Source organism: Podarcis muralis, chromosome 9, assembly GCF_964188315.1.
Source record: "Podarcis muralis chromosome 9, rPodMur119.hap1.1, whole genome shotgun sequence".
In the NCBI taxonomy this organism is placed as follows: domain Eukaryota; kingdom Metazoa; phylum Chordata; class Lepidosauria; order Squamata; family Lacertidae; genus Podarcis; species Podarcis muralis.
Window position 1 is genome coordinate 45232264 of NC_135663.1, and position 16667 is coordinate 45248930.

The window sequence follows — 16667 nt, forward strand, 5'->3', positions numbered from 1 at the left end:
TCTAATCCCCTGAGGCATGAGAAGTTCCAAATTTCCAAGGGTTAAGACAAAGGATTCCCATTTTACAGGCAACCAGACAAGACCTATAAATTAAAAATACTGTATTTCTTTTCTCATCGTCGGCGTTGCTACTTGAATACTGCTTCTAGGTATGTGTGGGCAAGCCCATTCCCACTCTTAATTTATTTGACCTAAGGCTTAATACTGACTCAGTACTTGCTTGACCATGCTCTCATTTACTCTGTTCAGCATAAAACCAAGAACTTCTACAGAGATGCTGCCCCCTTCTTAGATTTTAGCTCATGACAAAATATTTTTGACCCTCCTGAAAAAAAGAAGCTAGTTCTTATAACTGTTGCACAGTGGAACCTTGGTTCTTGAACTTAATCTGTTCCAGAAGTCTGTTCCGACTCCCGAAATCGTTCAAAAACCAAGGCACGGCTTCCGATTGGCTGCAGGAGCTTCCTGCACTCAAGTGGAAGCCACAGAAGCAGCTTTGGGCGTTTGGCTTCCGAAAAACGTTTGAAAACCAGAACACTTCAAGGTTTTCGGCATTCGGGAGCCAATTTGTTCGCAACTAAGTCGTTCGAGAACCAAGGTTCCACTGTATCTTCTTGTTATAAATATTGTATTCTTAGCCATTTTAAAACTGCTGGTCTATGCCCCTAATAAACTATATTTACGTTGCTCAACATAGGAAGCTGCCTTGTATGGAGTGGGATCATTACTCGCTTCGTTTTATGTGGCCTACGCTGACTTGTAGCATCTCTCCAGGCCTTCAGAGAGGATTCTTTTCCAGCTCTACCCAGAGATGTCAGAGATTAAACATGCACAGTATGGGCCCCATCACAGCTTCAGGCCCTCCTCTTAACCACCACGGCTCTGAAAAATACTGCTGTGTTCGTGCGTGTTGGAAGTAGCTAGTGCGTCTACATGTGTAACCCTTGCTTTTCAGATCTTGGTACATGTCTGAAAGATTTCCAAGCACAGATGCCAAAAGAATGTATATGTCATTATCTCTGGGGTTTTGTAGAAGCATCAAGTAGGAAAGGGGATATGTTTTATTGGAGTTTCTGCTGCTGACCGTGCATAAGACTTTTTCCCCCTTTTAGTTTCACAGAGTTGAAAATAAATATGAGCCATAGACATATGATTTAATCTTCTTTTTAAAAAAGAAATTCAGCGAGGTTGGGTTATGCTTAAAAATGCATCTAGGTGCAAAGTTCATATTCATTTACATTGACCCCTACTGCTTATGTGTGGTAAAAACCTTGGCGCGCGCACACACACACACACACACCCAAATCCCAAGTGGAAAATAATTTCTACAGTATAAATGTTAGATTGTAGTAGATAAGCCACAGTCAAAGGAGAATTGGAAGGGACAAAGTCCACCCTTTTGGGGGGGGTGTACCATTCAACTAGACAAAAATTAAGGAAGCACTGGAGGATTAATAGACATAACTTCTGTTTTAATGGAATTTTAAACACTGCAAATGACTGAAACACCCAACAACAAGTTGGTGACAAATTACACTTTGCATTCAATTTTTTTGTGGTTTGAAGAGATTTCATGTGGTGTTTCCTTTGCCCCAAAGTTTTAACCTTTCTCATTCCACCTTTCCAGAAGCAACATGTTCTTTGAGTCTGAATAACCCTGCTAAAAAAATTGAAGTAGAAATGGAATACATCTTACAGGTCACATACCTATTCATTGCATATGAAAAGCGAAAGGAAAAAAGAAAAAAGAAAAACAAATCTCAGTGGAGATTTCATACCCTTTGTTTTAAAAAAAAAATGTTAAGGAGTGTGTGAGAGAGGCTGGAGAACTGTGTGGGATATTTGTGAAGCCAACATAAGAGGTATAATTATGCAAATACCTTCCCAATTAAAGGAGAAGCATAAAGGGAATTGCTTGAACAGAGTGCTAGAAAAACTGAAACTGTACAGGAAAGCAGCAGCAACTTTTTATATAAAAAAAAAACCTTAATGATAGTAAGCATTAAGGATAAAATTGCCTTTTAATTTACCACTTACCTCTGTTCACATCTTGTTACGGTCAGAAGTATAATTCTCTCCTTCGTCTATGTCTTTTGGTTTCAGTACAACTGTCGCTTTAAATTATCTTTTAAATGGGTGTGGAAAGAAAGCCTTCATTATTCCTCGGTGACCTTTACCAAACACAGGTTGCAGCAGGATTATGCATTAGAGGAAACCGTGAACTGTTTTTCTTAAGGCCCTAGTTTTTTAGCCAGCCAGTGGCTGCTCAGCTTTATTGCTGTTTCCTTTACTTTTTGAATCCCAGATGTGTCATCATGGTTGCATTTTTCATATATTCCTTCCTATGGCTGGATTGCTGTTGGAGGTTGGTGCAAGCACAGAAGTGAGGAAGAAAAAGACAAATTTGTATAATTGGGCTGCAGTCAGCTCCAGTTGCTAAATGGGTACCGTTACTCTCATTCTGACAATTCAAACTAAAACTAAGATGCCGAGGCTGCAATCCTATGTTGATTTCAGTATGTCTAGACTTCTGGATTTCAGTGGGTTGAGAGACACATTATGCTGCATAGGATTAGGCCATTGAAATAATTTTAGTACCATATTTTTCGCTCTATAAGACTCACCAGACCACAAGATGCACCTTGTTTTTGGAGGAGGAAAACAAGAAAAAAAATATTCTGAATCTCAGAAGCCAGAACAGCAAGAGGGAAATCAACAGCTGCGCAGTGAAAGCAGCGATCCCTCTTGCTGTTCTGGCTTCTGGGATAGCTGCGCAGCCTGCATTCGCTCCATAAGACGCACACACATTTCCCCTTACTTTTTAAGAGGGGAAAAGTGAGTCTTATAGAGCAAAAAATATTGTATATGGAATCTTAACTGGGGTGGGGAAAGGTCCATTCTACCTATATATCCCTGGTCTCTGTAGTGGTTCAACTTAACCAATTAAGATAAACAAATGATTGCATGATGGCTGCTTGAAATCAGTGGGATGGCAGGGACTGCTCCATGTGGTTACAGTTGCTTCCTACATAACTTTGGCAAGTTTCATGACCCCACCAAAAAACATTATCTTGGCAAAATGAAAGTGGCTGCATGTTCGAATATATTCACTCAAATGGCTTGCTGTATGTATTTTGGCTCTACCAAGGGGTGTTTTCAAGTGTCAACGTTTGACCTTCTGCAGGCAATGAAGGTCCTGGGAGGGAGGGAGTGGGGTAGGAGAGAGAATGATAGGAAGAGAGAGATGTAGACTTTCGTTAGCTTGTACACTGTGATTATGGTGCATTACTTAGAACATGCTTTCAGCCAGGGGTGGCTAACTTCTTCTTTTTGCCCCAAGGGACACAGCCATGCATGGCCAACCTTCTGAGGGTCAGGAGTGGGTATTGCCATCTTGCCTCAAGCACATGGAGGACACACAGCCTCCTCCTTAGCTGATGTGTGCACATCAGCTGAGGGTGTGGGAGTGCCACACCCTCCTCCACTCATCAGATTATTCAGTCATCTGGTTAACAGCGAGAAGGTGATGAGTAGGGAGGGGACAATAGGGATGAAAATTGCATCATCCTGCTTGAGTCCTGCATACTGAGCGAGCAACAATTGCTTTCTTGTGTAGTTTGGGGAAAGAAGGAGTGAAATGCAGGGGGAGGCCACATTTCCAACAACCAAACCTCACCCACCCACCCACTCCGAACAGATGCATTTTTCTTGGTTGTGTGAAACTGCTGTCACTTGATCATTCACATATCATTTTGATGAATGTGATTGGTCTCAATCACATGTCTGCACTTGATGGATGAAGAAATTGGCTTTGCCATTTGGCTGGGTAATACAGAAAATTGGGCTACCCTAGACTACTAAGGGAGAGAACTCACTCTGGGGTGACCTGGCTGTGTGTTGGATGGTGGGGGGGGAGGGGTTTCATGTAATTCTTCCACCAAATGCTTCTAGGTACACAAGGAAATTTCCCGTCTATTACAGTATTTGGTGCAAAAGATCAGACTCAATGGCCTGGGCTGCATGTCATACTAAGCCAAACAATGGCTTAGCTCAAATTTATGGGCTCCTGGAGAAGAGAATGCAGCTGCTTTCTTCTTCCCCGATCATTCTGCTTTGTGCAGAGCTAAGTCCCGGTTTGACTTTGTGTGTCATTCAAACCTGAGCTAGTGGTTTTACCTCTCTCCAGAATAACTGCATGCCGTAACCAAGGTTTGTTCTGCGGTTTTCAGCTCATGGTTTGTACAGAGAATTATACCATGAACCCAAGTTTGAATAACACTCGAAAGCAGGCTTAGCTCAGTGCAGCAGGAGAAGGACCAGGGAGGAACCAAGCACCCACAATCTGCTCTCACAATCTGAGTTTGTACATTCATTCCACGATTTGGCTTAGTGCAACCTGCATATTCTCTGCCTCTTGTTCCTTACATTCTGTCTTCATCAGCTTCTGGCTTGACGGATGACAGATGAGGTGTGTCCAGAAACACACTGATTTAGTGTGGGATGGTTGTATTTGACAAGGCAAGAAATGAAAGGGCTTCAGCTTGCAGTGGTATCCTGACACATTGCAGATGATCCTGCAGTGCTGGCACAGAGCATAAGCTTTCTCTTGCAGGAAAAAGGCTACTGTACACCGTCCTGGTTCTGGAGGGATCTTGCAATGCCACAAATGAAAGTTGCAGCCCAGCCCAGAATTATGTGTGCATGTCAGTGCGATAGAAACACGTGTAATTGTGGACTGGATGGCAGCCAGCACCCTTTCTTCAAACTGAAAGGAGCAGCATTGAAGGGTGTGAACCCCTCACCTTCATTAATCATCTCAAAGAGCCAGATCTGCAGCTAGCAGCATAATGATTGCCTTTTGTCATAACCAATTGTTCATTGTTTTTCTCTTCCCAGCAAGATCTAATGCAGAATAAAGAACTAGCCTCTGCAATGGTTGGGAAATAAGAACTATAAAAGACTCTTTGCATTACAACTTCTGAATTTGTAACTCCTCGGGTTATCTTTCTAATATATCAAAGGCTAACAGTGATTGCTTAGCTGCTGCAATGTGATGAAGCTCTCCTTGGAAACTGTGTCACTGCAAGCGATTAGCATGTGTCTAATAAGTTTCTCCTTTGTCTTTGCTCATTCTGGACAAGAGATTGCCCAGACCAGAGTGGTTTACTTAAAATTCCAACCATTGTAGCCTGCAAGTAGTCACTTTAATAACAGGGTCTCTCACCTGATCCACAGCCCATTTAAGTCAGATGTATTTATCTAAATGAACCCATATAACATAACCTATAATGTAGTGCAGCATCTCTCTATGTTTTCTGTATAATCAAAATAAAAGCTCGGCAGGGAAGATCTCATAAAAATCCAAGCTCTTGACAGTTTACAAATTGTGGTTTGAGTCTCCGCTGCAGCGCAGGGAAGCGGACAGATCACAAAAAATACTGGCAGCTGAACTCACAGGATACATTTGTTTCCAGAACCTATTTGTAAAACTAGGCCAAATGAGGCTACTGAGTAAACAAAGGAAGTTTATTAGTTCCATGCAGAAGTGATATGTTCTCTCTGGGCACAATAGGAGCTGGTTGGATTTTAATTACAAGAAAGGAATGGTACAGTGTTTTAGTTCCATCATCAACATTTCCTAGCCTTAAGGGATGTAGGGTTTATTCTTTCTCCTGCAAGGGGGAATTGTGTACATAGTTTTTCATTAGCATAAGTGGGAGTCACTTTGCATGCATAAGCCTATTGTGCATTGATTAGAGAAGGCAGCGTCCCTATTGTGGAACCCATCTTGAATAAAAATAAACATTATTTCACAGTGTTATTTTTTGCTGAGGCACATGTTATGTTTGGTTAACCTCATACGAAGAAAGGCAAACATGTCATATGGCATTCTATTTGTAGAAGTTCCTGTTTGGGAACTTGCACATGGCCAACCTGATCCGAATTGGCCTGATGGTGGGATGATTTCATGCCATCGGTATTCACGAAAAACATATGACAATATGTTGGTGGGCAATTTTCTTTGATGTTTGTGTGTTGACCAGAGCTGGGCGAAGGGCAGCTTTGCCATATATAAAAGCACCCTTTGGCTGATGTAACTTGAAATGCGTAACTAATAAGGTACTTTTAATAAACAACAATGGATACCACGGGACTGCAATGCATTTGCCATTTTCAGTCATTCTAATCATTTGGAATGAGCACCCAAAGGTGGGGGCAGTAGACCGTAACCCCCAACCGAGACATCTTCCTTTCAGTATCCAAAATTGACTGTGTGCGTACACTTGTGCATACACATACAGGTTTGGGGTTTAGCCTGGTGCTACAGTACCATCCCACCAGTGCATGTCTGTCCAACATGGTAGAACATCTGAAAGGAGCATCGTGTGGCAAATAAAGCTGGTGCGTGTATATACCACCCATTACAAGACATCAGTCTTCTAAGAGCTGGATTTGAATACGGGCTGGTATTGGGGCAGGATTGGAGCTTTTTTGTGATTGCTTGGGGTTTTATTCCCCCTCCCTTGGTAAATATTCTTATTTTTACTATTTCACCCTGAACAGATTCTTTGTGGTGGCCAAGTAAATTCTTAGTCCACTCTGAAAAGCAGGTCCAGCCATTGCAGAATTACTTAACCATGGAGACCCTCTCTACACACAGGCCTTCAACCCATATGCAAATGAGTGTTGGTAATAACTCGGGTTGGATGAAACAGTATTGCTTAGGTCCATGTCCCTTACAAATGAGTTGATTGGCATGCCTGTTCAACTCCAATTCCATGCAGATTTTTTAAGGGGAAATGCTTTAAATTCTGCACACTTTTGTAAAGAGATTTCATTTGTTTTCAAGAACCTGTGAAATGGTCCAAGGGGTCAATCCGTCTGTTAAACAAAGCTGTTGCTAAAAGCACAGCACTTTTGAATATTAAGTTGTGCTACCCTTCTTGGATAATTATATGAAGAAAAAGATGGCTGCCTTTATATTCTGGGGGAAGCAGCCATATCTTCCCCTGTACTGTGCCCCTGGCTGCCTTACAGTGTCCCTAAAAGCAGCCGACAGTAGTTCTGTAAAAGAAACAGGAAGCCATTGGACCATCTTGTACAAATATAGGTTGGGACTAACCATGTACTAGAAAGGTTTGTAAACATTTCAGACTTACCCACATGTCTACATTCTGATCCACACTTGATCCAGCAGGTAAGGAATGGAGAGGTTCACTTCTAAATGCATAGTGAAATGAACTCCTATCCTTCATTACAAGATAAGAACTTAAAAGTGCAGCTTGATCAGACCCAAAGCCTGCCTGGTCCATCATTCTGTTCTCATGGCGACCAGCATGATGCCTGTGGGATGCCTTGCAAGCAGGTGGTTTTCTGCCCAGGAATTCTCATTAATTCCTCTGATACTGTAGGTGTTATATAGTGATTGTGACTAGTAGCCATTTGAGGGCAGATCCCACCATACATTGAAAGTGCATACAATGCACACTTGAAGCACACAACTTTCCCCAAAGACTCCTGGGAATTGTAGTTGTTTTTGTTTTTGTAATTCATCTTTATTAGTTTTTTTACAACAAAAATGCTTTCTTAACATGAAACCACAGTTTTGGTTTCTTGTTGATGAACATGTAATTCTAAATCATAATAAAGTAAAACAAAGATATATTCTTAATCATTTGATTCATTGATATTCTAATTACCTCTGACTTCCCTCTCCTTCTTACTTGGGTCTTTTAAAGTTCTTGGTTGAATGCATATCATGATAAATCTAGGTTGCTGGTAACCAACTTTTTCACTACTATTTAATGTTTCTCATTACAAGAGTTAATCTAAACCAGTCAAAATTTTTAGTTCTCCACGGTGGTCTTTCAGGTATTGTTTAAATATATTCCAAACTTTACTAAATTTTTGTTTCCCTTATCTGCCCTGTCAGTTTATCCACCTCAGCATATTCCATCAATTTAATCAGCCAATCTTTTTTTGATGGTATGGTCTCACTTTTCCAATTCTGTGCAATCAAAACTCTCAGGAATTGTAGTTTCACCCTCACAGAGTTACAGTTCCCAGCACCATTAACAAGTGGCAGTTCCCAGGGTTCTTTTGAGAAAGTCTTGTGCTCTAAACGTGTGCTGTAGATCTGCGGCCTACTCCCCTTTTAAAGTTATCCAAGTTGGTGGCAATTGCTACATCTGGTAGTGAAATCCAAAGTATCTATGTGTTTTGGGAAAAGTGCTTCCTTTTGTCTGTCATGTGTGTCCTATCCTTCTGCTTCACTGAATGGTCCTGGGTTCAGGTACAGAGAGAGAGGAAACCTTCTCAATCCATTTTCTTCACAACATGGGTAATTTTATACACCTTTGTCATATCCCCCTTCACTTGCTTTTCTCCTGCCCAAAACTAAAACAAAAACTAAAAGTTGCAACCTTTCCTCATAGGGCCAGTCTCTTGATCATTTCTGTCGATCATTTCTGGCTCTAACAGCATCCCTTTTTTTAGGTATGGTAACCAAATCTGTGTATGATATTCCAAGCATGGTTGTAAAAAGGCAAAGAATTCGGGAGAGGTAAATCTTGCATTTTGTTTCAAAAGAAAGCATAGCGGTTAGTACATAGTTGCCTCTGGGTGAAATTCGATCTGCCAGACTACTTCTTGTTTGGAAAAGGAAGGGTCTGTCCACTGAAAATGAGTTATAAGTCTTGTGTGAGAAGTGGTATCTGCAGAGTGATGTGATCTATCCTGCGAGCGTTAACCTCTAAAACATTCAGGGCATGGAGGGTATAATATACAACACGGTTGTGTCAATTATGTATCTGCAAGAGAAATACAAGTGTACTGTATTGTGGAATATATAAACACTCAGAAGACTGCTTGCCTACAATGGCTTGCAGCTGGTTTAGGACTTTGTAACCTCTTTTCTACTTGATTCAAGTTACTCTTTAAAAGTGTGGGGAGGGGAATTAATACTACTAGTTGAAGTTCTGGACAATGTTAATGGTCAACATGACTGCATACCTTGCTGGCTGGGGGCATGAAAGCTGCTACATTGGATGTTGTTCCTTTTAAATCTCAACAAAACAGAATGTCCCTGGGTTTCTTAGAATTGCTTCACCCAGTATTTCTCCTTCCCTACACATGCATTAGTATTCATGGCACAGAAAAATGGTAATGTGTGAAAGCGATCAGTATTCACTTGAAATTAAGAGATTATAGTCATTATTAACACCCAAACTTGGTGTGCATAGTTGAGCATCCATAAAAATAACTGGATCCAAGTGCATTCTTTTTCTATGGATCTGAGAGAATTGGGTTGAGGTGGTATATAACTGTGAAGCACTCTGAAACTGTAGATTCCTGTGGCATGATAAATCTTTCAGAATGGTTATGGCTATGGCTTTTTAAAAAAAGTATAGTTAATGTGCCCCTAGTTTTCTAGCCTTCAGGGAGGAGTGGGGTTGTTTGAGGAAAAAATGGTTTATTGCTTGTATTCCAGTGCTTGACTAATCCCTAGGTAGGACTTGTTAATCTGCTTCTCATAAATTAATACTGTGCATTCGGCTTGCAGCTACAACCAGCCCCTGAACGGTGTATTGTGGGATATGGGACAAGATAAAGATTGTGCCTGAAGCAATATCAGTTGAACAAAACCTGATTGGCACAGCTAGTCCACTGTTGCTTGTGAGGGCAGGCATTGTTTGATCAAAAGAACAGCCATGTATCAGTTAACTTAATCCACGATTGATTGGCAGGGACATCTTCACATGTCCAATTATTGTGCAGTCAAAATGATCAACCCACTGGTATACAAAGCAAGCATATTTTTGTATCAGGCTCCATGGGCCTCCTGTAGCATTTCCAAAATGTATATGGTGGGGTGTTTTGTTTTTTACTCTGGGGGCTTAGATGCCAGAATCATAGAGTTGGAAGGATCCCCTAGGGGCGCTGGTGGAGGAACCGGGGTGCGGGGTGTGTGCCTCTGCCTAGGGGCATCTAGTCCAACCCCCTTCAATTCAGGATTCGCAACTAAAGAATCCCTGACAGATGGCCACCCAACCTCTGCTTTAAAACCTGCAGTGAAGGAGAGCGATGCTCTGTACCATCTCGATCTGCCTGTTGTCAAGAGAAGCCTCTTATCAGAATGGCTCCTAGCAATAGATTCCCTTTTTAAAGGAAGTTTCTCCCCTGTTCATTAAACGTCTGGGGAGGGATGGAGGGAGACAGTATAGGCTCCATCACCATCTGATCTCTGCAGAGTAATTGCAGCCTGCTTTTTCAGGGTTTCTAGTTGCACGGGTAGAGGCCTGTGCATGTGTGTTTCTTTCAAACTTTGCAATGAATGCATGTAGATTACTGGCTTCCCCACCCTCCCACCCCCACAGAGTTATTGAACATGGTAATAGCAACATATGGAAAAGGGCTATGTTTGCTGTAACAAGGCAAACTTTAGGAAATGCCTTCCCAACGTGCCTTTAGCAAGCTGCCGACTGACATTCTGGTTTCTTTTCATATTTCACTACAAAGAGTTTTCTGTGAGATGCTTCTTAAAAACAGCAGTATTTCTGCCACAGATATCGCCTGTGAACTAATCTTTTCTCATTTTAATCATCTACGATTGTAGCAGTTTTATAATATAAATATTGAAAAGCGCTCCTCCTTCCCTGACCTTGCTCTGTGTTTCCCCTTTCTATGGTGTATTAATCACAGGTGGTTCTGCGAGGGCAAAGAACTGCAAAATTCTCCCGATATTCAGATCTGCTGTGAAAGTGGAGGGCTCCATACACTAATTATAGCAGAAGCCTTTGAGGACGACACAGGGCGCTACTGTTGCCTGGCCTCAAATTCTGTTGGTTCTGATTCTACATCAGCAGAACTGTTTGTTGAAGGTAAGAGAGAGCATAAACTGAAGGTCACAAACAGGAAAAGAAGTGAAAACATTATGCTTTAGATGCCATTGGTTCCAAGAGTCAGCTCAAGCATAGGCAAACTCGGCCCTCTAGATGTTTTTGGGACTACAACTCCCATCATCCCTGACCACTGGTCCTGTTAGCTAGGGATCATGGGAGTTGTAGTCCCAAAACATCTGGAGGGCCGAGTTTGCCTATGCCTGGTCTAAACCCACCTGGAATGGGGCTCATTACCATTCAGTAGTTTTAAGCATAATGCTACAGTGATGGGAGTTCGGGGTTGTTTTTGTTTTTGTTTTTTTAAAAGCTTGTTTGTTTTGAAGTGTTCTAGACTCCATGACAGCATCCATCATCCTTGAACATACCCTTTTCCATCCCCTGTAGGTGCCAGCTCTTCTGATTCTGACAGTGAGGTTTTCAGATCAAAATCTGGAGCCATGCCACAGTAAGTTTACATAGCAAAACTTAATTATACACTTTGTATCTAGGACGCTTTGGGGGGATTATTGCAAAGTTGTTCTGCTTCACCTCTTGCAGTCATTCCGTGGGGTGGAAAGACTAACCAGCGTTAATTAATGATCAGATCCTGTTAAAATATTGCATTGCACGTTAAACATGGGGCAGCACAGATACAGATTCCGGTTCAGAGTCTCCATTTAGAAAGCCTTTGCTGCCTATACATTGTTTTGCAGAAGCAGTGAAGTACATGTTCATACTGCTGCATGTATTTTTTTTACCATGTACTTTTCACAGATAGTTATCACCTTTTAAAGCGATGCCTGGCATTCTGTTATATCTGGAATTGAGACATAGCAATGAATCATTTGTAAACCTTTAGTGAACACATGCCCTTACTTTTCTTAGGTTTTGTAACTGAGTGTATATACACAAAGATGAAATGCATCAAATATTGAGGGCAGATTTCTGAGTGCATTGGAAATATCCCTGTTGTACTGCCTGCATTTTTTCCCCTTTGGCAAAAGACCCCAAAGATTCTCTGAACAGAACGTTTTGCAATTTTGTAATAAAACATTAGGGTTAAAGATTCATTTTATAACCCTTTTCTGCTGTACTGGAAAAGTGGATGCGCTTCTGTTGACTGGTTAAAATCCCTGATCACGGCAGACTTTGGGTGGCCTTCAGCAAGTCACAGCTTACCAGAAACTCAACTGTTCCTCAGAAATAGGTTGTGCTTCACCCAAAATAAACATGTGAAAGGGAAGCATTTTATGGAAAGATTAACTGACTACTACTTGTTTGACTTATCTAGGGCCCAGAAGAAAAGTACTTCTGTTTCTTTAACGATAGGATCTTCTGCTCCAAAGGCTGGCATCACTACAGCAGTCATCCAGCCTATTTCTGTGCCTAATCTGCAGGTATGTAGATGTCTCAGTTCTAAGACATCAAAAGTTGACTCAAGTTCTTGGTAGCACGCTGTGACATGTTTGCACAGGACTTTGTGGATAAAACGACTCTCATCCTGCCTACCTTGGACTTCTCTTAGACCCAGTTTCTGTATGTGAAATGTAATTGACTGCCTTTTTATTAAAGTTGCCTGGGTGACAGAGTTAATTCAATGTTAAATGGCAGTAGTTGCAAAATTTGGTTCTCAATATACTTGCTTTCTTTATTATAAATGGTCAATATGGTGGGGGCAGGGGACTGGGACTGTTTACAGAATCAGACACACACACAAAAAAACCCTGATGTAGCAGGTATAGGTATACTTTATTAGTAAATGTGTAAGTGAGATAAGGTTATATCAGTGCAGGAATTCTATTACAAATGGTGCTGATGGTTTGCAAATTTCTGGGTTTAACTGTTTTCCAGGTCCAAAGTCCTACTTCATACCTCTGCAGATTAGATGGATCAAAACCTAGTAATGCTGCGCCTATTTTTACAAAGGTCTGTTTTTTCCACTGAAATGCTAATTCTGTGGTTTTGGGATGAAATAGCAAAAAAAAAAGTGCAAAGATAATTTCATTCCTATTAAACCTGCTGAATAAAGATGGGTTCCTTTATTGTAGGATAGTAATGGATTTCTAGCGAAGACACTTTTTCTGTAATGATTACTTTCTATTCTTTGCTATACAAAAGAGGCAGAGTTATATATATTTTTTCATTCACTTCTCTTTTAATCATTTCTCAAAGTATCACTGTAGGCACTAAAAAACCATCATATGGCTCACACCTTCAGTGTAACTGAGAATAAATTCACATGAAAATTCTCTTGTGCAAGTTCTACTGAAATGAATACTGTGTGCTTGTACAGCTTCCACCTTCTCCCAGATGGGTTGTGCCCAACATTTTATCAGTTTTGATCGCACATATTCCATGACTGCATGAGGATGAGTTCATCCCTATCTTAGGATATCAAAAACACACACTCTCTCTCTCTCTCTCTCTCTCTCTCTCTATATATATATATATATATACACACACACACTCCAAAATAGTTTTAAAAATGTGTGATCAGAGCAGTGGCGTAGCATGGGGGTGCAGGGGGGGCCGGCCGCACCAGGCACAACATCTGGGGTTAGGGCAAATCCACAGGTTAGGGGGCGCAAATCCACGGGTTAGGGGGCGCAAATCCACAGGTTAGGGGGCGCAAATTACTTGCCTTGCCCCGGGTGCTGACAACCCACGCTACGCCACTGGATCAGAGAGAGTTCTTTCTGCTGCCAGCATGGTTGTAATTTAGATTTCCAAAACAAGAATTTACTCAAATTAATTGCTGTGCCACCATTAAATAAAGAAAGAATGGAAAATAGCATATGCAGTGCTGTAATTATCTGCAGGCAGTTTGTCTGCTGACAGGGTTGAGGCTTTTTAAAATATATATATTTGGGGTTGGAGGTTCAAATAATCCATTTATCAATTTTAACAGGAGCTACAAGATTCAACAGCAAGTGAAGGACAAGTTGTTGTGCTTGAGTGCAGAGTGAGGGGAGCACTTCCTCTGCATGTCATTTGGTCTCGGCAAGGAACCGAAATACAGGATTCTCCAGATTTCCGAATTCTTCAAAAAAGTAAGTGGCAGATTAATTGTTCGTTCAGATATCCCTGCAGTATAAAAACAAATGGGAGAGTATATGCCTCAGGTTTGTTTTAGTTTGCACAATTACTTTTTAGGCTCAACATTTCATTATAGTATTCCCTTACCCTTTACCTGTATCTGTCAGATTACTCAAAGAGTAATAGTTAAGTTTGTTATCAAATATTACCCTTCTGTAAAACAGGAGTGGGAGACCTGTGGCTGCTCCGGATGTTGTTTGGATTCCAGTTCCTTTCATCCCTCATCATTGGCCAGACAAGCTGATGCGATTTCCTTTCCTTTCCCCCCACAACAATTTATGTACCACTTAACACTGTATTCTAAGCTAAATTGGAACCCAATGACGTTAGAGGACCACAGGTCCCCATCCTTGCCATAAAGTCTTGACTGTTGTCTATGTAATGGTTTTCTAATGCATTTTGTTCTTTCCCCTCCCATTCCTTGTTCTTTCTTTGGATGATGTGATGTGCAGAGCCCCGATCTGCCGCTGAACCTGGTAAGCATCTTGTGAAAGAACCATCTTTGTTTGCTTACTCTTTGTGTGTGTGGATTGAAGGTAAATAGTGTAATGTTTCTGCAAGGGGCTGGTAACATGAAACCCCCTCCAAGACAGCCTATTCTTTATCGCAGACTTCAGACCCTTCTACTCTGTACTTTACGTCAGTTTCGTTATTAGTGAAACAGCAAGTCCCATCCAGACCAATGTGGGGAGGCCCAGTGGAGTGAGCCTTTTCAAAGAACTTGCTCTCAGAAAATTGTATTACCTTGCAAGTTGCTTAATCGTCACAATTCAACCCCCGAAACTACTGGCATGTTTTCCTTAGTACCAGACTACTAAATGTTAGATTTCCTCTTCTCAAATATGTGCTAAATAAAATGTAAGCCCATCCACCCCTGGTTGTTGTTTTTTAAAAGCCTAATTCAGCATTCCTTTTAGTATATTAGGGCAGAATTCAGCCAGTCTAAAAATTCAAATGGAAGGAGCTTGTTTCCCCACTTTTATCTCCCTTCGTTTGTAATGCTTTCTGCAGTGGTTGCATACAAGGCTCTCTGTTTGCCTGAAAGTTCTGTACAGATGTTAAGCATTATTAATAGTTCAACTCCCCCACCAGCCATCTCTGGACAAATCCCCAAGCAATTTCACAAGGGAAGCTTTGGTCAGGTGCTCCAAGATCAGAGCTACGAGGCTGGCAGCATTTAATCTGTTCCTTCCGTCCCCTCTAGATCAAAGAGTTGCAAAGAGGTGGATCCCCACCCAGTCATGTCACATTTCAGTTTTGTAGCAGTGTTTTCGGTTGTAAGGTGGGATGTGATGTAGGACACGAGAAGAACTTTTCTAGATCAGAACAAACGTCCGTCTGGTGCAGCATCCTGTATCCCACAGTGGCCAGTCACATACTTCTGGGAAGCCCACAACAAGACACAGGAGCAAACAGCTCTCCCGTTCCCTATTATTCCCAGCAAAATGGAGGTAGCACATAGCCATTGTAACTAGGAGCCATGGTTTTCTTTATCCTCCATGATAAAGGTATGGAACTGATGGTAGGAGATTCTAAACCAGGGAAGGCGAGCTTGTGACCTTCCAGATGTTGATACATTGCAGCTCCCATTGTCCTGACCATTAGCCATGCAGGCTGGGACAATGGGCCTTGGAGGGCCACAGGTTCCCCCCTTGCTGTTCTGAGTTGATAATGGAGGATGACGAAGTAGAGTAGTTGAGCAAAGAAGAAGTCAGAGGTCTTGAAGCAAATGAACTTCAGGAATAGAGAATCCAACGAGCTCAATATGGTCTACAGCAATTGAAAGCAGCTTTCCAGGGTTTCAAACAGGGTTTTCCCCAGCCCTACCTGGGGTTGAACCTGGAACTTCTCATATGCATTAGCCACTGAATCACTGATTGAATAAGCCAGTATACAGTGGCGGAGTTCTTTACTGCAGATGCCAAGCAGGCCAGAGCAGATGAAATAAATGTTTGAAATAAGACTGTGAGTGGCTCAGAGGAGCAGGCGGAAACATAGGGCACCTCGTAGCAGGTTCCTCAGTCACTGCTGCCAACTGTACGTGTAACTATGGGGACATGAGGGGATGAGAGTGCAACCTGGCTCAGCTTCAGGAGCCTGTCCTTCAGGCAAGGGCTTCAGAAGAATTGCAGCCAATTAAAATACAGATGCTTGCAGGAGTGTTACACTTCACATGAAACACTCCATTGTCTGTCTCAGTTCCTAAAGTATTTTCTTCCTACGTTAAAATTACTAGTGCAATAAATAGAACAGGAAATCAAAGAGGACAGCTTTTATCTGTGCATCTGCTAATCCCCAACAGTCAGAACAACAACAGCAAAAATCCCGGGATGGCCAGTTGCTGCATACTTATAGGTCAGGCACGGTGAGGTCAAGAGTGGGGGGGAGCTGTGCTTTGTGGATTCAGGCAGCTGAGCGCTTATGAAACAGGTTTTTCTTGTCATTGCAAAGTTGTATCTGGCTAATGTGTTTTACACTCTTTTCTCTGTCTAGACGGAAATCAGCCTGCATCACAAATCTCTTCAGACTGTTTTGAGAATTAATAGCCAGTCAAATTACTTAAGGCCAACATCACAGTTTGTCAAGTTACCTGCTCAGTGCTACGTTATTTTGACATTTTGACTTTATGCTGATTGACTCCTTCAAAGAGCAGTCTGTTTTAGGAAGGAGGCAAGAAAACCTGCAGAATCA

At 41.7% G+C, this 16667-nt stretch overlaps 1 protein-coding gene across 4 annotated transcripts in view; it reads left to right on the forward strand.

The window, feature by feature from the left end:
* Window positions 1-16667, forward strand: part of PALLD (palladin, cytoskeletal associated protein) — a 212872-nt gene that overhangs the window by 75648 nt on the left and 120557 nt on the right. For all 4 annotated transcript variants that reach the window (XM_028744022.2, XM_028744023.2, XM_028744024.2 and 1 more), the window contains 6 exons: window positions 10702-10880; window positions 11286-11346; window positions 12172-12277; window positions 12732-12806; window positions 13789-13930; window positions 14429-14452. In XM_028744022.2, coding sequence (XP_028599855.2) covers window positions 10702-10880; window positions 11286-11346; window positions 12172-12277; window positions 12732-12806; window positions 13789-13930; window positions 14429-14452 — 587 coding nt within the window. The remainder of the gene's footprint in view (window positions 1-10701; window positions 10881-11285; window positions 11347-12171; window positions 12278-12731; window positions 12807-13788; window positions 13931-14428; window positions 14453-16667) is intronic.